This window comes from Mastomys coucha, unplaced genomic scaffold (genome assembly GCF_008632895.1).
Source record: "Mastomys coucha isolate ucsf_1 unplaced genomic scaffold, UCSF_Mcou_1 pScaffold14, whole genome shotgun sequence".
NCBI lineage: Eukaryota > Metazoa > Chordata > Mammalia > Rodentia > Muridae > Mastomys > Mastomys coucha.
The window spans coordinates 131,757,949-131,780,481 of NW_022196896.1; the positions used below are offsets into that span (position 1 = coordinate 131,757,949).

The 22,533-nt window shown below is 42.4% G+C and overlaps 1 protein-coding gene across 6 annotated transcripts in view; it reads right to left on the bottom strand.

Moving 5' to 3' along the window:
• The window catches only part of Ptprm (protein tyrosine phosphatase receptor type M), a 705,361-nt gene that overhangs the window by 421,983 nt on the left and 260,845 nt on the right, over nt 1-22,533 (bottom strand). For all 6 annotated transcript variants that reach the window (XM_031368638.1, XM_031368643.1, XM_031368642.1 and 3 more), the window contains exon 3: nt 7,684-7,955. In XM_031368638.1, the coding sequence (XP_031224498.1) occupies nt 7,684-7,955 (272 nt within the window). The remainder of the gene's footprint in view (nt 1-7,683; nt 7,956-22,533) is intronic.

A 22,533-nucleotide genomic window follows, 5' to 3' on the forward strand; every position in this document is an offset into this window, starting at 1 on the left:
AAGAAGAAGAAGAAGAAGAAGAAGAAGAAGAAGAAGAAGAAGAAGAAGAAGAAGAAGAAGAAGGAAAGGAAGAAGAACAGGAGGAGGAGGAGGAGGAGGAGGAAGAAGAAGGTGGCATCCGAAGTGGATGTGTGTGTGTGTCCTACAGACCTAAAATTCAATTTGTAGATCTAGAAGCAAGTGATATGGGTGGATTCCTGCACTGTACCATTGCTTCTGGGGTTCCCAGGAGTCTCTAGTCATAGTGTGTATGGTTACCCATCAGTTCAATCCCCTAGCTCCCCCTACACAGTGACAATAGGACAAAACCAGAAAGCTATCTTTATTGCAGAATAATTTTATTAGAATATTTAATTTTATATCATCTTTCTTTCTTGGAATTAGCTTAATGCAAAATATAATCCATCTTTTTTATTCAGCATTTTTTTGTCTGTAAATTTGCAATCTCCCAAAAATGTATATGTAACCCTTGGATAATGGTCATTTGTGGATATTCAGAGAGTTGTAAAGATCTGAACTGTTTAAAACACAGAGGCCTAGCTGAGGTGAAGCAAGGCAATGCTCTCATATGAGAGTTTTTGTATAGTTAAAAAAACAAAAACAAAAACATAAGAGGCTATGATGAGCCCTATAGGGGGAATATTTGTGCTAAATAAGGTTTACTCAGGCAAGAAGAGTAGTGTTGTCATAGGTCGGCTGTTAACAGAATAACCCAGAATGACCTAAGTTAACATAAAATCGTCTTGATACCTAAGCCCTTATAAAGTAAGGTCATGAACTGATGGCTGACCAAACACACTGTGACTAGAGGCTCCTGGGAACCCCAGAAGCAATGGTGCAGTGCAGGAAGCATCCATATCACTTGCTACTAGATCCACAAATTCAATTGTGGTAGAGAGTATGGCAGCTTGGGCTATATAATAATGCCCTGTTTCAAAAAATAACATTAACTAAATACAAAGACAAGGGAGTAAAATACCCCTGCATTCACTTCTAATGGTGTACCATCCAAAAATATGTTTTTGTTATCCCAAGACACTCAAAGAACAACCATATTTCAATGGAAACAATTATTGGTGCTTTGGAATGTTATTAATGCCTTTGATTTATTGTTTGCCACTTTGGAGTAAAATGCTCCAGGCCTCATGCATGCCAGGGATGTGCTGTGCCACTAAGCCATGCCTGTGGCATCCACACGTCCTCCTCAAACTTCTGGTTTTCCTGACAATCAGCATGACTTTCTCTCTCTGTGTGTGTGTGTGTGTCTGTGTGTGTGTCTGTGTGTTGTTTTTCCCTTCAGCACCCACACCCTGTCTTTCAGAAAACTATGATAGGATCACAGCTCATCTCCTTCTTATATACAGCAGGATACAAGAAAATTAAACTAGAGAACAAAACAAAAACAGGAAATTACAAGCCACAGCTCTGATAAGCGAGCAGCAGCAGCAGCAGAGGTGTGAGAATGCCTGCACAGAAGAGGTGTGCCTGTCTTTGATCGTCAAATACAAGTTGAGAATGAGATTTACAGATGTAGCAAGTTTTGAAAAATGAAGAGACAGGGTGTGAAGATTAAAAGGCCATCATACAAATTACAAAACCTCCCAGATGCTGGTCCATGTCAATACTGAGGCGAGAGGCTCCTGGGTCCACACTGGTTTCTTACACCAGACTGTTTGTCTTGTAAAAGAGCAGGATGCAGAGTCTGGGGCAGATGCCTAGGCTCACATTCACGCTGCAGAGAAAGCTATACCTCACTTTTATATCCAATTCCGCAGTTGTCCCAAAGGCAGGAAGTGATTTAACTGTCCTGCACTTAGAGTAAGGGCCATAGCCAGGGAATTTAGTGAGTAGAGGTTGTAGCATTTTTTCAGGTGCACACAAAATCCACCTTTCCCAAGCATGCTTTGGGGAGCAACAGGCTCATGAGGTACTCTGCCAAAACCAGAGCTGATGCCAGACTCCAGCTGGGCCCACACCTGCCCTGTCCCCTCCTGGAGACTCAGAGACACATCTGGATCCCAAGACAGCCTACAGAACAAGACTTAGTTCACCTCTGACTAAGTGTCATTGACCAACCACTGCCTCCTGGAGCTGCTGGATTCCCTGAGCAGGAGTCTGAAAAGCCCTTCTCTAGGTAGCCATGGCACATGGGCTGCTGGGGACTTACAAACTTTTTGAGAGTAAAGGAATGGTCTGCTGTCAAGCACGGTGTAGAAGGCTTGGCAGCTGTGTGGGAAATAGTAGTTGAGACTAAATGTGAAGTGGTGGGTAAGATCAAACAGGCCTATTCCCTCAATTCCTCATTTACCAGCAAAGCTGGCAGCTGGCAAAGAGTAAAGCTTGGTTTAGCCTCCCCCACTTACAGACTCCTCTGAGTCCTTCCTACATGAGGAATTTAAAGTAGAGCCCAGACGCATCCACTCCCAATCTCCTGCCAGGGCCCTCAGCGCACCTAGGGAATCTGATTCCACAGGGAGGTGTCCATGAATCAGCAGCCATCTCCACTCCCTCCAACCTTTCATGGAGCAGCCTGGGGAAGGGATTCCCAGGCTTCCTATTGCTGGCTCCTCTTTACGAAGATTACATGAAACATCCTGCCTTCCTGGCCTCTGACTAAAGTCAGACTCAGCCTCTTCAGCAGCAGGTCAGATCCTGGAGGCTCAGGGGCTGTGTCTCTGAGATCTTACTAAGTGCGATTAGAAAGATCTCAGAGAGATTGATCGATCCATCCTCACTCCATGCCGCCGCAGGGGCATCTGAAACATGGAGGAAGGAGAGGGAGGAGAGGAAGCAGAATCAAAGCCAGAACTGTTTCTTTTTATCAGGACAATGAAGCAAAGGAGGCAGATGTGAAAGGAGAATATTCTTCAAATGGCAAGAAGTCAATGTCTAAATCCAGGGCAGCAGGCGCCCCCAGGCAGGGAGTAGCCTGTGCTCCCCCACAGCTTCTGAGCCCCAGCAGGGCAGCTCCTGTAGAACATTAGTTCAGCAACAATCAGGCCAAACATTAATTACAGAATTAAATATGTGTTAATCACCAAAGCCTTGACAATTTGTGTTTTAAGGAGCCATAATTAACCTGCAATTAGCTGTATTCTGTGCAGGTTGCTATTGTACCTGCAGAATGCTCTCCCATAAATAGTAAGTGCTACACAAACTGACTGCTGCAGAGGAAGGCCCCTGCTCTGAGAAAACATGCTTCACGACTCTGTCCACCAAGGACCACATGACAGGAGGACAGTGAACAATAAACCATGCCCAAGAGGACCAATCAGGTTTAACCAGAGCATGCAGCAGATGGGTCTAGGCTGATGCAAAACTCCCACCACCTCACAACGGCACATTCCAGACCCTGGTCAAGATGAAAGACAACTCTGTATTTTGCAGCCAATTCCAAATGAGAAATGGGCACTCTTGACAGAGTCCCTGGAGCTACAAGGGAAAGAGCAATCTAATGAGCCTGGCACCATCACCATCTGTGTCCTAAGGCACAGTCCATCAACATAGTCAAATGCCCTGAATATGGCAGAAGTCAGTGGGATGAAGCCTTGGACTCCTGCAGAACATTAGTCTAGAAATATTCAGATAAGAAACAAAGGTGCAGGAGGATGGATCAGTAGAAAAAATATGTCTGTCACCAAGATCTAAAACATGAGTCTGATCCTTAGGACTCTATGGTGGAACAGGAGAACTGACTCCCCAAACTGTCCTCTGACCTCCACACATGCATCCTCCCTCCCTCTATTCCCTCTTTCACTCTCTCTCTCTCTCCCTCTCTCTCTCTCTCACACACATACACATACACACAAATGCACAGACATACACAAACACACATACATAGACATACAATACATAGATATACATACAGAAACACAAACACACACTCGCATGTGTATATGCACACACACTCGCATGTGCACACACATACACACACACACACATACTCACTAGATTTTTATTTTGTTTCACTCAATATCTCAGAAAGGATTTGTTTCTGGGTCCCATATCTCATATAACATCCTTTGAAACTCCAGTAAACACACTTGGGGAGCCCCAGAGCAGGTAAGGTACCCCATTCTGCCTTTTCACTGTCTCCCAAGAGCATCAATGGCAGCTCCAGAACTGTCACCATCACCTGAGAAGCTCTTCTAGCCCAAGTGGCTCTTACTTTCATCTTCACACAGCTCGTCATTACACTTGGACTGCATTCACTTGCTGAGCTTTACACAATAGCAAGCATGATGCTGACAGCCAACCGGCCTCACCAAAGTTTGTGTTCATTAACTAGATGTTACCACTGCCCACTGTGAAATCAATGGGAAATCCTTTCTAACAATTAATTTATCCATTGTGATGTAGCTCACTGGGAAACTTCATGGGTACTATGCACCAGGATCCTGGGTAGGGTACATTCCACAGCCCCACAGAACAAGCACAGAATAACAACAATCCCCATTTTACAAGTGTCAAAATTATCCAAGAAACTATCATATGAATATGTTTTAATACTGTTTCACAAATCTACAAGCCCATGTCACTTTCTGTGATCTGGATAAGCATGGCAGCCCCATTAGCATGCAGAGGTTGTGTTGAGGGAGAGCTGACGCCTATCTCCTTGACAGAAGCTCTCAGAAGCACTGTCTGCTTTAAACACTGTCTTCAGCTTTCAGGCCCAGCAGTAACAGCTTTGTGTGCTGAGAACGTATCATTTGAATATAGGTTCTCTTGCACTGGGTCCCTTGAAAGTATCATATGCATGCATAATACCACAGCTTCTTCAATATTTTGAAATTAGAACTATTAATCATGTACAAATCAGGTTCATATTATCTGTCCGGTAGAGGACTCTATAGAGAAAACTGTATGGAATTTTTCATCTAAACAAGTTGACCTTCCATCTTGATTCATATTTGTAAAACCATCAAGAGACGACCACCATTTCTCCTATGTGTGCTGGTCCATAGCCCGTGGAAGCCCCACCTCGGGCAGTTCCAGATGGCCCTTGTCCTATCTCTTATCTATCTGACCACCCCACTTTGGATGACACCTTAGATGAGGAGATAGAAAGGAGCTGATGCTGGCTGGTGGTTTCCCTTTATCTCATCTCTGTTGATACAGCTGTCTCTTTCCCTGCAAGGAGACAAGATCATCCAAGTCTTTATGGTGGTTTCAAGGGCAATGGTTCCATGTTTAGTTACTGTACTGGATGGTTTGTGTGCCAACTGGACACAGGCTGGAGTTATCACAGAGAAGAGAGCTTCAGTTGGGGAAGCGCCTCCATGAAATTCAGTTGTGGGGCGTTTTTTCAATTAGTGATCAAGGGGGGAGGGCCCCTTGTGGGTGGTGCCATCCCTGGGCTGGAAGTCTTGGGTTCTATAAGAGAGCAGGCTGAGCAAGCCAGGAGAAGCAAGCCAGTAAGTAACATCCCTCCATGGCCTCTGTGTCAGCTCCTGCTTCCTGACCTGCTTGAGTTCCAGTCCTGACTTCCTCTGGTGATCAACAGCAGTTTGGAAGTGTAAACTCAATAAACCCTTCCCTCCTCAACTTGCTTCTTGGTCATGATGTTTGTGTGGGAATAGAAACACTGACTAAGACAGTTATGTTTCTGTTGAGTTCTCTGGTATCATCTTGGATGTGCTATTTATCAAATATTGAATGTTGGTATTAGGACATTAGTTTTGGATGTTTGCTCAGCAGAAGAAGGGGAAACTATGGAGAGGGGTGCTAGCCCCACTTGCTTTTGAGTTGCTAAACGTTAGTGCATTAGGGAATTTCCTATGAGCTTGCAGCTCAAGGCATATCATGATCCTTAATGAAACAGTCGGTGTTATGCACTGACTATATCACTGACATCCATACTCCACAAAAAACAGTGAAGTACTAAGAGCTAGTATCAGAAGGTAGAGAGTCTCTGGAAGGGGTCAGGTCACAAGGATGCTGTCCCCATGATGGAATTAATGCCCTTAGGAGAAAAGGCATCTGACCTTGGACTTCCCACACTTCCAAAGTGTGAGAAGGCAATGTCTATGTTTGAGCCACCCAGATGATAGTATTGTGTTACTATTGTGTAGAGTGAGCAAAGCCGTGGTGTGCATAAACCCCAAAGATACGAGAATCAGGTTCTGATCTCAGTAAATCATGCGCTGTTCAATAACATGAGTTAGAGGTAGAGGGTGGAGGGCTTCGGAGTTTGGATGTTGTTTACAATGGGGAAGGAAAAGTATTTTACCAATAGTTGCTCAAGAAAATGCTTTGAAAATGGCAATAGCTCATATTACCAATCCCCACAACCCCCAGTTCCCCCACAAAACCTATTCTATTCCCCTCCTGTTCTTTTGTGAAGGGAAATAGAGAAGGAATGATCTAGGGGAGAGAAATGGGGGATGGGAGGCGCAGCGAGAGGGGAAACTCTGGTTGGGATGTAAGCTACGAGAGAAGAATACACGAAAGAAAAAGTAAGAAAAAATATGGCAATAGCCTGATTGATTGAACCACCTATGACACCATGTGGAGTAATCCCTTTGATGAGCCTGGCTTTCTAAGATTGCTCATGAATTAAGCCATGCATTGAAAATGCATGGCTCTTTAACAAGGTACAAAAAGAGGCTAAACAGAAATTCTAGTCTTGATTGTAGTTGACACCATACTAAACCATGTTGAAAGGACTTATGAGCTCTCTCTCTGTCTCTGTCTCTCTGTCTCTCTGTCTCTCTGTCTCTGTCTCTCTCTCTCTTTCTCTCTCTCTTTCAGATTTAGGGGAACAGAGCTCAGATGTGAAGGAGAGGAGGAAGATGAGCAGGCATACACTGACCCAGAGCTGGAGATGAGTCTACAGTTGGCTCCATAGGATGGAGGAGGGAGGCATGTCTGAGACAAGGCTTTGCTGCTCTGAGAAGGTCCCACAGCCAAACTTTAACAATATTAGCTATCCAACATGGGAATACCCTAATCACCCTCAATGCCCAGACACCCTTTGCTTGCTGCTTTTCCAGAGAGAAGAAAACTTTGCCCCAGAGGCCACATTTTAAAATTATTTTGCTGATGGACCATAGTATATTTATATTAGAACAAGGTATTCATTAGTTAAGATGTGTTCTTTCTTGAGAAAAAAACCTATTTTTTATAAGTAAAAAAACAGTAGATGTGAATGGACAAAATTTACAATATTATAATTCAGAAAGGAAAAAAAAAACTTATCAAGTTAGCTAAGGAGATGACATATTTTTACGTGTTTGTTTTATAACATACTTGGTCTTTGTTATATGTTATGTGTACAGTACTTTGTCTTCATGGATGTGTAGCACTAGAGTGTGTGGTACTTAAGGAGGTTAGAGGAGCCCTTCAGATCCTCTGGAATGGACAATGGATGGATGGCTATGCACTCCACATGGGTGCTGGACCGAGGTTTGAGGCTTCTGCAAGAGCAGATCTTCAGTACTGAGCCATCCCCCCAGACCGTAACACAAGCTACTACTGTATTACTTAAAACAATTTAAACCATGATAAACAAATTTGAATTATGTTTCTGTTTCACATACATAACTGTAGGACACACTTCAGAAAATCATACTATGGCATTAAAATTTTTCTCATCCATTCTCTGATGTAACTAAGATAAAAGTAACTTACAATGATAGAAATTAGAAGATGACTTAAAACATGGAATGTCAGGAAAGCATGTACCTGGTAAAAGTTGGGCCAGAACGTGCTGATGGCCAGCTCTGCCCTGTGCCATGTGCGAGTGGGGTCTCCTGATATATTCCAGATGGGATTCCCCAGTGGCCCGTTATTCACCTTCACATAGACATTGAGCAACCCAGGTGCAGCGTTACTCTTGCTGGATACAAAGTAGTGAAAGTCAATGCAGTGGGTGTCGTTTTCCTTGAGCTGAGGCAGGAGCAGGTGAGCTCTCTGGCCTTCCGGCTTCCCAGAAGTGTTCACCAGCATGAAGGAGCCTATGGAAACAAAAACAGAGTGTTATAACCCAAAACTGTTTCTAGGGCGTGGGGTGCGGTTGCCCTCTGAAAAGCCACTAACATCTCTATGAATTAGCAATGTAATTACAGGGTTCACTTCTGATTAAGCCACCTTTATCTTTTAGAGAGGGTGAGTGCTCCTGTGTCACACCGGCTGGCCTTATGGGCATCCTTCCTCAGTGCCCTCGGTGCGGGGATTATGAGCACATGCCACCAGAGTTGGTTTGCTTAAAACTTCAGTTTCTTTCACCCCTTTTCAGTTTGTCACCTTATGTCTCTACAAACCCCTAACATATCAATAACGTCAATGAAGAAAAATACCTTGGACATTACTGCACTAAGCCTGATAGATAACAAGCATACAATAGAGTATTTACAGCCCCACCAGGATTGATCTGGTAGCAAGTGGCCAACAGTAGTTGTTTATATTCTAGTCAAATTAAACCTCACACTATTAAAGTCATCTGGCTTCTTGGTCTCACCAGCCCCATTTCAAGTGTCTCTTGGTCACATGTGACTACTTGCTTCTGCACTGGGCAAGCTAGGCATAAAGCAGCCTCATTTTCTTCAAAGGCTACACGGGGCAACACTAACCTATTTGTACCACAGTTTGACACCCATCATCAATCTATAAACAACATACAGGCCACTAGAAATGATGGCCACACTGTGATTCCTAAAACCAGACAAGAAGACTGTCTTTAACAGGATTTTGTAAGAACAAGTTAAAAAAAATCATAAGCATAGATAATATATTTTTATATTATATTTTAATAGCATTACGTTAATATATAATAAATATATAGCCATGTCATATAAATATTATATTGTATATTACTTTTATATTTATTGTACATAAATTTACATTACATTAAATAATATATTATAGACTACTGTTAAAAGATCACATGACAGTGTATGTATGTTCACAGTCGTTAGCACCTTAGAGCCCTGTATGGTATCAACCAGCTATAATACCAGTGTAAGCTGGCATGGGTCTCAGTTCTGAAACTCTCTTATTCACACGTCCTGTGTTCGGATGAGTGAAGAGCATGGTCAGAGGTCTAAGTCTTCGAGTTTGCAGTCCATCACTCCAATCACCCGTTCGCCACCCAAACTGGCACAGATAGCACAAAGCCCGCCAGAAACCAGGTAGGGAATAACAGCAGCTACTCTAAAGGACAACACAGATCAAGGGTGGATCTCATACCTACCAGGGAAGGGCTCTGTTTGCAATGTATTTTAAACCCTAGAGGGATCTCAAGTATGATTTAGGAAAGACTGGAAATTAGGAAGTGACGGCTCCAGCTACACAAGGAGGCTTGAGGCAGTAGAATTGTTGAAGACCAGGACCTCGAGGCCATCCAGGGCAATGTAACAAGCTGGCATCTCCATTGTGTTGGTAAAACATCTGCATGTACAGCTATTGTCTTGGCCTTTGCCTCGCCCTCAGGACACACTCATAGTTCTACTCATGCCTCAGTCAGGGGCAAACTGTTCTTACTGTGTATAGCCTTGGAACAAGTCAGTCCTCTGACAGGAATACCCAAAATTTTCTGTAAGCTAAAGCCTTGGTGTGAGCATGTGAGGGGGACTCGTTTCTCTGCAGCCTCTATAACTAATGGTGACTACACTCAAAGGTTCTCAGAACAAAGCTCGCCACAGCGTTGAACATACCCTTATGACCACAGTGTTGAACATACCCTGATGACCAAACCGTGGTGGCTTTGCTTCTCTCACCATCCTGAGCACATGGCTTCACAGAGCATCTGCAGCTCTCTGACAGTCATCTGTGTCTATTTTTCCTCCTCCTAGCCTTATCCTGATTCACCTAAATGGTAACTCGTAAATCTTCTGTTGTTACTAGGAAAATACTAGTGTTAAGATATTACAACCCAATTGGTTTGAACCTTACGTCCTGGAGAAGGTAATTGTCATTTTCAGAGCGTGGCCATCAGGACTTAACTGCACTTTAAAGTATGAAAGGTGATCTTCACATGCACACGTGTTTCCTGACAGCAATGCACCCTACATAGACAGCTGATGGGTTTACAGAAGCCAGGGAGTGAGAGCTTGTGTTCAGCAGAGTCTAGTAGCCCAAAGCCTGCAGGAAAGTTATGGCTGTGTATAGAGGTATCCCAGAAGAGAGGACGAGATTCATGCCTGTTAATTGTTTAAATGTATCACCTATTTGCTATGAAAGCAAAGTCAATTCACCTTCCAATGTTTAAAGAACTAACTTGTTCACTTTTAGAGTATTGTCTGTTTTAAAAAGTAACCTTATATACCAAATGGTTCACTTAATGTTTTGACTGACAGGAGATGTAACTGGGTCTCCCTGTGTAGTCCCTCAAATTCCCTTCCCCCACAAAAGGCAAACGAATAAAGACGATCATAATTCGCATTAACACAGAAACTCTGTGTTCTCGTAACGAAACATCCTTAAGTCACAAATACATAAGCAAAAGATGTGATATTTCAGACAAATTAAATGACCGACACCCAAGGAGGTGAGCTTCAAATGGAGAAATCCTTAGACACAGGCATGGAAGGTTTTGAGGAATAATTACCTTGGTTTCCCCAAAGAAGCAAAGCTCTCTTCTGAGAGCATGCAATGTTCCCATTCTCAAATCTCTGGGTGAATTAAATTTAGCTTAATCATATCCATCGGCACACAGCCTTGATTAGACTATCTTCCGGCATTGTTTGTGATGGCAGCGGTAACGGTGCCGGATTACTCATCCCTCTCTAACCCATCATTAAAAATCGCACTGTGTGGAGGAGATTCTAGCTAGGAAAACAAAGCTGGGCAAACTGAGAACTCTCATCAGGCAGGAGAGACGCCATGCAAGCAACATGGCCCATGCTACTCAGTGCACAGGCAGACACAGAAACAGCCATGACAAAGCTAGCCTTGTGAAACCTTATTCCAGCAAAAGACAGATTTGGTCATCCCTTCCCATCAGCCATTGCGCCTTCCCTTCTTCCTCTTCAAGCTTGCCTTCAATTTTGTGAATTTGGGGGGGGGGGACCCTGCCAAACAAAATAAAACAAAAACCCCTCCGAAACATGTGTGCAGTTCTGCCATTATTCACACTGACTCTAGTGGGTGGGGCTGTCTGGGCTGAAGACTCTTGGAGACAATCAGTGGGCGGGGCTGTCTGGGCTGAAGACTCTTGGAGACAATCAGTGGCAAACTGTGAACCCCAGCAGCAATGTTCAACCATCCACAACGGAGCAGTTTCTTTAGTCAATCCAAAATGTCAGTGCATCTCAGCCAAACGTATGCAAAAATGCCATAAAACACACGTTGCTAGGCAAATGGGAGTGAAGAAGACACACAAAGTATAAACAGTGGATCTGTTCTTATTCACTGAAAGGAACTTAAAATCCCTCTCTCCGATCCATGAACATGTCCTCAAAAGTACTGTCACTTTCTGGGCTGGCTGTAGACTAGAATATAAAGTGTGGGCCAGCTCTGTGACACACAGCCCCTGCAGAAGGAATAGTTAGACCTGGTAACTAAAGGGCAGTGTGATACTGAGCCCAGGGGCTGTCTAGGTAGCCCATTCTAGCACATAATGAGACCCCTCGATGCTCCAGCCCTTAGACAAATGGCAAGTTATTTGCAGAGAGTCTATGCAAACCCTGCATGTACTTTACACCAGCTCTGGATGACTTGCCACACCTAATATAGCATAATTAAGTCTTATCTGCTGCAGCTTTTGGGAATAGTGACATGAAAAACGTCTAGACAGTCAGTATAGGCACAAATTCTTGACAGATATTTTCAAGTACTCCGAGTCTATTGAAATAGAAGACTCTGGTCTGTAGCAGGCTGACTACATTTTTGTTTCATAATAGATGGGGGAAAATGTGGCCAACTTACTTGGCTTTTGTACTCAAAGGAAACAGTTCCAGAAGCCAACTATTTCCAACACAGAAGCGGTTGAGGAAGACAAGGGAGATTGGGAGGACAAAGAGAAGACAGATATATCAAACAGTGGCTGGGAGGTCTCTGGAGGCCCTCAATCTAGAAAAGAACTGGATTCTAGGTCAGAAGAGAGCATGCGTACAGCAGACTATAGCACATATTCAGAAGGGAATGAGGCAGGGAGGACAATTGCACCTGCATATGCCTGGGCCTAATGCTGTTCAGAGGTGACCTCAATATATCTCAAAATAAAGACCTGAAAGAAAGAAAGCTCACTGAATGAAGCCCAGGCCCCTCCAGTACTGTCTGACAGAGGTAGAGGAGATCAATGTTCCTGGCTCCACGCTCCAGAGGCTATGCTACAAGTATAACAGTTTTCAAATGTGATGACTTTAATTTCCAGTTCAAAACACGCTAAACACTGCAATCCCCCATCCATGTGGGATGCTGGGTACACACACACATACAGACACACAACATTCATGGAAACCTCTGTCACTTACATATGTGGTTCCTATTCAAATGGTTTTCAGCTTGCAGCCTAAATAAATTCACGCTGGCTACAACCCCTAAAGGATTCACAGTGCTGAATGGTTTAAGACCAGACTGTGACTCCTCCTGGTTACTTGGTCCCAAAGACATTAAGAATACAAGCTTTTCAAGCTGTCCTTTAGGGTCTCACTTCCTCTCTGAAGTATACACCCAGATACACCCTTCCTCCTCATCCCTCAGCCAGGATTGCCAAGACGGCCGATAGGTCTTCTCTGATGACAGACTCTGCAAGCTGAAAACTGGGGGAAAAAATCAGTGAGCTGAAGGATCAAAGGTCTTAGGGCAGAGACCCCTGGAGAGCAGCCAGCAGCTCTCCTCAGGCAAAGCACCCTGGAAGCTTTGGGAAGTCCTGACTTCACAGCCTGTCTAGCGGTTGGCACACCATACGCCATGTGCCCTTCTCGAGCTGCTGGCTGCCCAATGCCTCTGCAAAATTCTTCCTCCCACAAATATGAAATATTTTCTTTTTCAGCTAGCAGGAAACAAAACATGAATACCAAGTTTCTCCATTCAGCCAAATACAAAGCTCTCTCTCTCTCTTTTTTTTTTTTTTTTTTTTGGCATTCTTAACAGATACTGAGCAAAACCACTGGTTAATTACATGCTGTGTTTGTGTGTGTGTGTGTGTGTGTGTGTGTGTGTGTGTTCGTGCATGAGCAATGGTTTCTGGGTGTCACTGTCAACAGATGGTAGGAAATTTAGTAGATGGGTTCTGATGAGGGACTAAGGTCAGCAGAAGTATGTCCTTGGAGGCAACTGTGGGACTCGGGTCACTTCCCTTCTTTCTACACTTCCTGACAGTCAAGAAAGTGGTTTTGTTCAACCACCTGTTCGCTACACAATGTAATTCTTTGCTCAGAGGGATGGAGCCAACTTATAAACTGATATCTCCAAAACCGTGAACCTAAGTAAACTTTTTCTGTTTATAAGGTATATGAGAGGGAATTATTCCAGTATCAAAAAGCTGACCAACACAGTAGCATCAAATTAACAAGCAATCCTTGCACCTGAAGGGTGAAGACATTTACTGTCATACTAAACACTTCAAAGATATTTAATGTTCAACCTAGTGATTCATAAGACAGTCAGATGGCTCTTTTTGTTGAGCTGAACACAGGATTTCTTTGACCGTCCCAGCCTCTTTCAGCCACATCAAGTCTCTCCTGAGCAGCTGGTGCGTTAGGCATTTTAAGGAGAACAAAACCTGCCTGTCCATCAACAACCTGACACTCCAGCTGAAACCCATGCTTTAAATGTCTCATATTCACCACAGAAAGCATCTACAGAATCATAGGACCACTTGGGCAATCCCCCAAGCTTGCCAATATTTATATATACAGGAGATGAAAATAGCTGCACAGAATCATAGACTTGGGGCCATCCACAACTCTACAAAAGGAATCTGTGAGGCAGTTACCATAAGAGACAAAGTAACATTTAAGAGGCTCACGGGAAGGGAGGGAGCCCTGGAAATTCCACACAGACAAGCAACAGGATCATCTTTTATGTGAGAAGTGAGGCTTTAATGAGAACTAGATTGGATTTTTATTGTGTCATTTAGACAAACTGCTTCAGTGACTTAGCTGGAAAAATACTAGGTGTGTACTTTATAATTTATACGTGTGAAAACAAAACCCAAGTAAAACAAACAAAACCTTTAAACTGTCTAAGGAAGCTAATGACTGTATGTCAGGCATGAGCCTCAAGTACAACTATCGAGTTGTGACAGGCAGGCTATTTAGAACATTCGTAAGAGGCTGCTTAATTTCCCATACGTCAAGCACTTTATTGATTGACATTCTTAGAAACGAGCTCTCTTTTTGTTCTAAGTCTCAGAATGACACAAACCATCACAATATAAGATACCACTTATTTCCCCAAATCAATGTTGATTCAAAGACTTCATCCTTTCTTCCACTTCTCTCTCTTCCTTCCTTCATTCCTTCCTCCTTCCTCTCTCCTACCCTCCTCCCTTCTTCTTCCTTCCTTCCTCTTTCCTTCCCCTTTCCTCCCTTTTCTTCCTCCTTCCTTCCTTCCTTCCTTCCTCCCTGCTTCCTTCCTTCCTTCCTTGCTTTTTGTCATGTATAGTTCTTATGACCATCTACCACCTAACACATGACTCCCCTTAAGAAATCACTACACAACATGCTTCTATATACAACACAGACCAAACTTAAAATTTGAACAGATGCATTATCTTTGACATTTCTAGCTTAGCAAACACTAATAACAATACTCAGTAAGTAACTCTCCTAAGAATGCCAAAAAATTTACCCATATCCCAGTGCAAATTTCATATGTCCACAAAGAGGAAGATGAGGGACATTTCATCTGCCTGGCTCAGGACAAACACAATTATTTGCAAAGCTTGATCAAAGGGCAAGCAGAACTCAGCAATGTGAGTGAGATATGGAAGTAGACCTGGATTTCAAGGTCATCCTCTACTACATCATGAGTTCAAGGCCAGCTAGAGCTAAATGAGACTCCGACTCATTCCTATACTCCCAACCCCATCAAAAACAGAAGGAAAAATGGCCCCCAATAAAAACCACTCTAACATTAATAGATGAAATTAAACCAGCTTTCATGTAAAACTAGTGATAAGTTTAATCAATAAGTTATGAAAACAGTCTAAAATTTAAGGAATCTTTCAAATTAATAAGAGAATCAAGATACTAATAAATAATTAGTAAATTATATTAAGAAACAACTGGTATTAATAGAAATACAATTATGGCTGAGATGCCAGGGACAATATTACTCTTCACTTCTATATCAAAATGTTCACATTATAGCAAATGCTTAGTATAATTTTAACATGAATATGTATATATATTTATATACATATAACTATTTTATATTTTTTGTTTCTTTATGTAAGGATTTCAATGTCAGGTGTTTGCAAATTGCTGCAGAAGGAATGGAGGACAATTGCTTTGGACATTCCAGCTGCAGACACCTCGACACTCAGGTCCTCTGTCCTTTTTGAATAGACAATATGTACCAGCCCTGTGACTTTATGAAAGTCCTTCCCAACTTGAATCTATAAAATCAAAGCAAGCAAAAAAATATATCACCGTGCTGGTAAGATACAGTGGGGAGGCGTGAAGAGGCCTCAAGAGTGATCTAGTACAGAGTAGAAATGCACAGTTTGGCCTTGTTCCTGTTTGTCTGTGTTTGCTTTAAATCTAAATGTGTTTGAGGATGAGAAGCCCTCTTGACAAGAACAAGGAGAGCCTAGAGCAGCCGTTCTCAACCTGTGGGTCATGACCTCCTTTCACAGGGGCTGCATAGCAGCTATTCTGCATATCAGGTATTCACATTATGATTCATAACTAGCAAAATTATAGTTACGAGGTAGCAAGGAAATAATTTGATAGTTGGGGGTCACCACAAGATGAAGAACTGTATTAAAAGGTGGAAGTTCTAGGAAGGTTGAAAACGACTGTCCTAAAGAGAAACAAGTCCACCATTTATTTTGGCTATTATAAAACTTACTAAAACATCCATCCCCAAGGAACTGGAACTTCCCCAAGAGTCTCATCGGAGAAGAAGGAAGAGGCCAGAGCCTGGTGCCAGCCAGAGAAGGAATGTGTTTATGGGAAGAGGTTTCCAGCAGTTCTCACAATCTACCAGGCCACTTGCAGGAAAGATGAGAGTCAAGACAAGGATGAATTGGTGATGGGCAGAACGATTCTGTGTGCCCAGACTGGGACTTCTTAGTTATCCACACTCTTTCCTCCTTGTTCCTAAATGCTGGGCTGGAGACATGGTCCAGTTACTTGGGTCTTCCAAACACCAGAGTTTGCTTGCCAACACAGAACTCGGACAGCTCACAATCCCCTGTCCCTCCAGCTCCAAGGTCTTGGAAGCTTTCTGGCCTCCATGGGTACCCACACATGTGTGCTAGTGCACAGACACACACACACACATTCACATCAATGTAAAGAAGTACTTTAGAAAAACAACAAAAAAAAAATCTAAACCTTACTTAAGGTGGCGGGATCTCTTTATTTGTTGATTTTTTTCCAGTGTAGCCAAATTGAATAAATCTTTTTCTGCTTTTCACTCTTAGCTGTTTCTTTAATTAGCCTGTGGAGGACAGGTGGCCAAGCCTAGCATGTGAGAGCTGCCAAGCCCAGGATCTGACCCTAACAATGCAGGAACAGATGGGCCAGCTGAATACATACTTCAAGGCCATATCTTACCCATGAACTTATGGGTGTCAATGAAGTTGTAATTATATAGGTTCCTATCATCCAGCTTTATTCAGCCTAGCAGGGTTGGTAAAACAAACTAAGCATCCTATATTTAGATGTCTCTTCAATATTTAAACATCAATTTCAAATTTAAATAATCATTCTAGATATAACTTATGAAAAGGTCTCCTACTGTGATTTAAATATTGCAGTGTTGCCAAGTCTGTTGAATTTTAAGTGTATTTGTGTTTTGTTACAGGAGTGAGATTCCATAATAGCAAGCGGTGATGGAGAAGGCTCTTGATTACACTCATAAAACTAATTATTAAGAACTTTCAAATGGTAAAGAGGTAGATACGGTGTTGTGATCTGTCAGTGCCATGTAAAACACTTATTATTTCTACTGAACATTGCCTTGAAAACTCCAGTGCATACCCAGCCTTTGACTTAGTTTTGAGGATGGAGGATGGCTCTGCATGTGGGTGGCCACATGAATGGCACTGCCCACCCAGTACCACCTGCATGATACAGACAGATTGCACAGTGACTGAGTCCTGAGATTTAGAAGACAAGTTGTAGAAGATCTGAGTGATAAAAACTATGAGATTCATACAACTACAGTCTCTGATCATGAACATATGGAACACATCAGTAATTACATCTTAAATGTTAATAAAGTTCTTTAAAAGAGCCACCAGTATCAGCTGAATGGTGGATCACTTCTATCACTGAGGATGCATTACAGAGTTCTAGTGTGTTTTCTCGTGGGTCTGAAGTTGGAGCTGCAATTCATAAAATATATTTGGAGATCTAATTTGATACAAACGTTTTAAACCACCTAATAATGAGTGTATAACCTATACATATTGCTTGAATTATGTAGAAGACACACATCCATGTAAACAGAACAACAACACAAGAGATGGAGAAAAGGAGATGGGAGAGAGAAGAGATCTTACAATTTTCCTTTACTGGACTAGAGATGGCAGAGCTGGGGCTTTGGAATTCAGGACTACCCACTTGATATCCACTTGGATACACTGTAACATTTTACACAAGGGTGGGAAAGAGATTCGGAACAAAGCTTGGTGTCTTTTGATTCTCATGCTTTCTACCTCCAGGAACTAAAAGGGACTAAATGGCCGATTCAGAGCATCCGGGTTTACAACTCTAAGGCAGATATGCAGATGCGTTGCTGTACCTCCCCGCTTGAAGATAGGAAGCAGGATTACTTTTATTGAAGCCATTACTTTGTTGTTGTTGTTGTTTTCTAATGAACTCTAAAAACCATTTTCTATCTCTAATGAAGTCAGAGATTTCATTAGACATACGTGGGGGAAGTTCTACCGATTATCTCCTGGGAAAGCGAAGAGCTACACAGCCAGGTGTAGCTTTCTCAAGGCAGGCTTGAGAAAGAACTCTTCTCCGTTTACATGTATGTCCTGACTTTCTTCCTTTATCCATGTTTTAACTTTCTATTTTTTCAAAATAACAAAAATATTACTGGTGTAAAAATAGTAGTAGTAATAATATTAGAGTAAACAATTTCAAAAGAAATAGCACCTTCTTCCTGATATTCAGACACATACAAACATAGACAACAGAGACAGCAGAATATTTCCCCAACACCTTTTCCATACACATATAAATCTATATTCATGAATGTGAAGGGTCCTTTTTAAAGCAGTCTATTTTTTTATTTCAGAGAATAATACTTTGTCTAGTCACCCACCAGTAAGAAGCTGTGGTCTACTGCCCAAGTCAATGTGGACACAAAGACCCAGCTGGATAGTTTATTATTTTGTGTTTGCTGTTTTGAGGCAGCCCAGTCTGACTTGTAAAGTGGGACATCCTGCTTCAGCCTTATGAATGCTAAGATTATATAGTATCTAGTTATCAGTTGGACATTTTAAATTAATACCTGCTACTAGCAGGCATACCCTAATAGCTATCTATGAAACACAATAGTGTTTTTACTTCTGTAGAATAGAGTCCTGTCCTGTGAGGTAGGTCTCTGTGGTTCTAATTTTACAGCATTTTATTTCATTAATATAAAAAATTGTTGCAAACATGAAAACAGTAACTTCTCATTCATTAAGGTTTATGTGCAGTAGACCTATCACTTCAGTGAGTAGGTCCCTGAATAGGGATCAGGTTCTGACTGCCTTCTAGTCCTGTCTATTCCACCTCCAGCAGACATTATGACTTCCTCTGTAGAGTCCTTGCTCCTTGATGTTGTTGTCAAGGGAACATGTATTGGAGCAGTCAGAGAGCTCTGAGCTGTGCAGCTAGCTCACTCTGCTGAGCACTTCATGTGCATTTTTGGCCTCTTCAATGACCCATTGGGAAGAAAATTACTATCACTCCACATTCAGAAGTACTTTTAAAAATACTAGCCTGCGGTCATGTTGAAAACTAGAATTTAAAAAAAAAAAAACTTATTAGTTCTAGGGCAAGTGTTTTAACTATACTTACATACAAGAGTCAAGATTTCCTAGTTTTTCTCAGAGTTGGGTAACCAGCTACCTGTGGTCATAGACACTATAGAAAAAAAATCCAAAGTAGCAAAATAGCAAGGCAAAATGTCCCCAAAATTATTAGGGTCAGTTTTCAATTACCATTCTAGAAAAACAAACAAACAAAGAACCTACGCTATATTCTCAAACTACACACGCACACACGTGCACACACACACACACACACAGAGAGAGACACACACAGACACACGTGTACACACACACACACCAAAAATTAAAGCCCACTATGCATTTGATGATGGTATAAAGCCAGAATTATTTCTGTTATTTTCTCTTAACAGAAGAGATGGTGACAGAATGCAAGATCAGTAGATTAGAATAATAAAATCTACTCTGAAAACTGCCATGGTACACTGAAAATCATGAAGTTTCAGTAGGACATTTAATACAGTATAAACAATTAAACCAACCCCAGGGTCTCCTTAGAAGCCCAGAGCCCACTGTCAACTCTTGCTGCTTCCCAATGCGATAAAATGATACCATCATGCTCATGGGGCTTTACTTTGAAAATGTGATTTAAAGTCAAATTATTCAAAACAGATGTCCAACTCCCTTAGCTTACACAACCCTGGTGAGGACAATCATTATTTAGTAAGTCCTAATGGGGTTGAGATTGGGGAATTATGGAGGTACCTCATGTGCTGAACACTGGGCCTGAAGACCCAGGAGAGCCATCATGGCATTCGCTGTGGGACAGATACACCTTCCTTGTTGTTGACAATGAAATAGGAAGAAATGTAATAGTCAGAAAAGCAACAATGACCTTAGTAGTAACCCTCAAGGATAATTTCTCTTTCTTTTAAAATATTCATGATTAACAGATACAAGTAGGTGCTCCTAACCTAGGTCAAGAAACAAACTCTATGCACTTATAGATATACTACGATGTGCAAAGCAAAATGAAAATGTGTATGCAATGCTATCATTTATTTTCTGCTTACGTGTGGGGAGAATAGCATGCACACACAAATGCTGGGTAATCATGGAAAGTGAAACCAGCAAACGCATGAGGCAGGGGTTAGAGTTTGGGATTTTATGTCTGAATACATACTGAGGATCGGGGCATCCATGGTATCCAAAGTGACTTTAGCCCAAATGACATAGAAAAATGGGAACTGTATGTTATGGCTACCGAATCTTACCTGACATCAAAGAAAAAGAACATATTTTATTATTCCACATCTCTAATCTCGAACATCATCAGGTATATGGCAAGTACTTAATTGTTTATTGAATTAACTAGAATGAAGCATTATAAGCAAAAAAAAAATGGCAAGGGATTTATAGAATCACTTTACATTTCTTATAAGCAGAAACTTCCATTTTTCTTCTTTATAGAAATACTCTAGAAAGAGCAAGCCAGATATTCTACAAACAGTTCCAAATTATACTCCAACTCTCTGAGGAAGGCATCCAAGGCTTTACCAATCTACAATTACACCCTCATCTTGATCACATCTCACGTCTACATTCCACACCGTTTGCCAGCACTGTGCACCCGGCTCTGTGTACTGTGTCAGGGAGCCAAAGCTGTATAAGACTCAAATCTTGGTCCTATTCAAGCTCCATGACATAGGAAGATAATGATACAGCCATGGAGCACTGACAGAGACCTCCTAACGTGTGTAGGGCACAGAACAAGGAGCTGTGAAAGCCAGCTCAGGGAGATGGGTTCTGGCACAGGCTCTTCAGTGGACAGCACATCTGACCTGTCTCTTGGGATGAATAAGCAGCCATGGAGGACAGCGTGCTGGAGGGGCAGCATCCCTTCACTGAACCACATACAAGCCTACTCTAACAGACTGCTGATGCTGGCATGGGAAAGATGGGCCTGGCTCTCTAAGAGCTACCAACTCAACAGGGTAAGCAACCCAGTGATCCAGTAAATACAGTGCCAAATCATAGATAATGTGGCTCAGAAACATACTAAGTCTTGGATCAGGAAAGTGTGGCTAGCAAAATTTCAGTTATTTTTTGAGCATTGTGTATTAAGCAGCCTCATTTTAAGAAGCTGTAATGCATACACAGACATACTTAAAGACCACCCTTCTCTGAGAGGGCAGAGACATGGTGGTGGCTTAATTTTACAGAAATATTAGGTGGTTAATCAGCCCTTAAGTTCTAAACAAGGACATAAGCTTAAGCGCTCATGAGAAATCAGTATCTCAGTCATTTTAGGAATGGATTTACAGGGAAGAAGCCAGACACTTCCAAAGCTAAGAGTGGTTTGTAGCTCATATTAGAACTTGTCCTTTTAGCTTGGGGCACTACTTTGTAAGGGTCTTCAAGGGTGGTGTTGCTGCCTTAACTGGAAGTCTAGGGAGCTGACTCCTACCTTCACACACACACAAGTAAAATGCTCTGCACTGTGTGTTAGTCTGAGAGTCTGGAAGTTCTTTACCCCCACGGGACAGAACTGCCAGAGAGGCAAGTCACTGTGAGAGCCTTTCACCCCCACGGGAGAGAATTGCCAGAGAGGCGAGTCCCTGTAAGAGTCTTTTAGGGAACATCCGTAAGTCTTTGAATGAGGTTGAAACACTTTCCCATCATCGATGCAGGGCCCAGAGGGGAAGAAAAGGGAGAAACCAAACAAACAACTTATCTGTTTTATAATGTGTATGTGCAAAATAGAACTTTAAATTTTGTAGGATCACAATATAAATCATTACATTAATTTTATATCTTTAAAAATCCATTAGGTATGATATTGATTGGTAGGCAAGAAAATGAAGAAATGAGAGGATAGGCATTTGTCTGTTTAGAAATGTTTATCAGGGACATGAAAAGCCTTGATACCAGAGAGTGGTCACATCAGAGTATCGCTGGGTTTCCAGGCCCAGGACTGACCACAGAACAGAAACTCCGCTGTCTGCTCTCTGCTCCCTCGGAGATTTCTAAGGCAAAGCATAGTCAAGTCCTGAGAAAGCTGAGTTGTGAAGAGGAAGAATAGCAGGACTCATAAAGGACAGCAATGATCAGTGCACACATGCACACATGGTCAGTACACACATGCGCACATGGTCAGTACACACATGCGCACATGGTCAGTACACACATGCGCACACGGTCAGTACACACATGCACACATGGTCAGTACACACATGCGCACACGGTCAGTACACACATGCACACACGGTCAGTACACACATGCGCACACGGTCAGTGCACACAGGCGCACACGGTCAGTGCACACAGGCGCACACGGTCAGTGCACACATGCGCACACGGTCAGTGCACACAGGCGCACATGGTCAGTACACACATGCGCACATGGTCAGTACACACATGCGCACATGGTCAGTACACACAGGCGCACACGGTCAGTGCACACATGC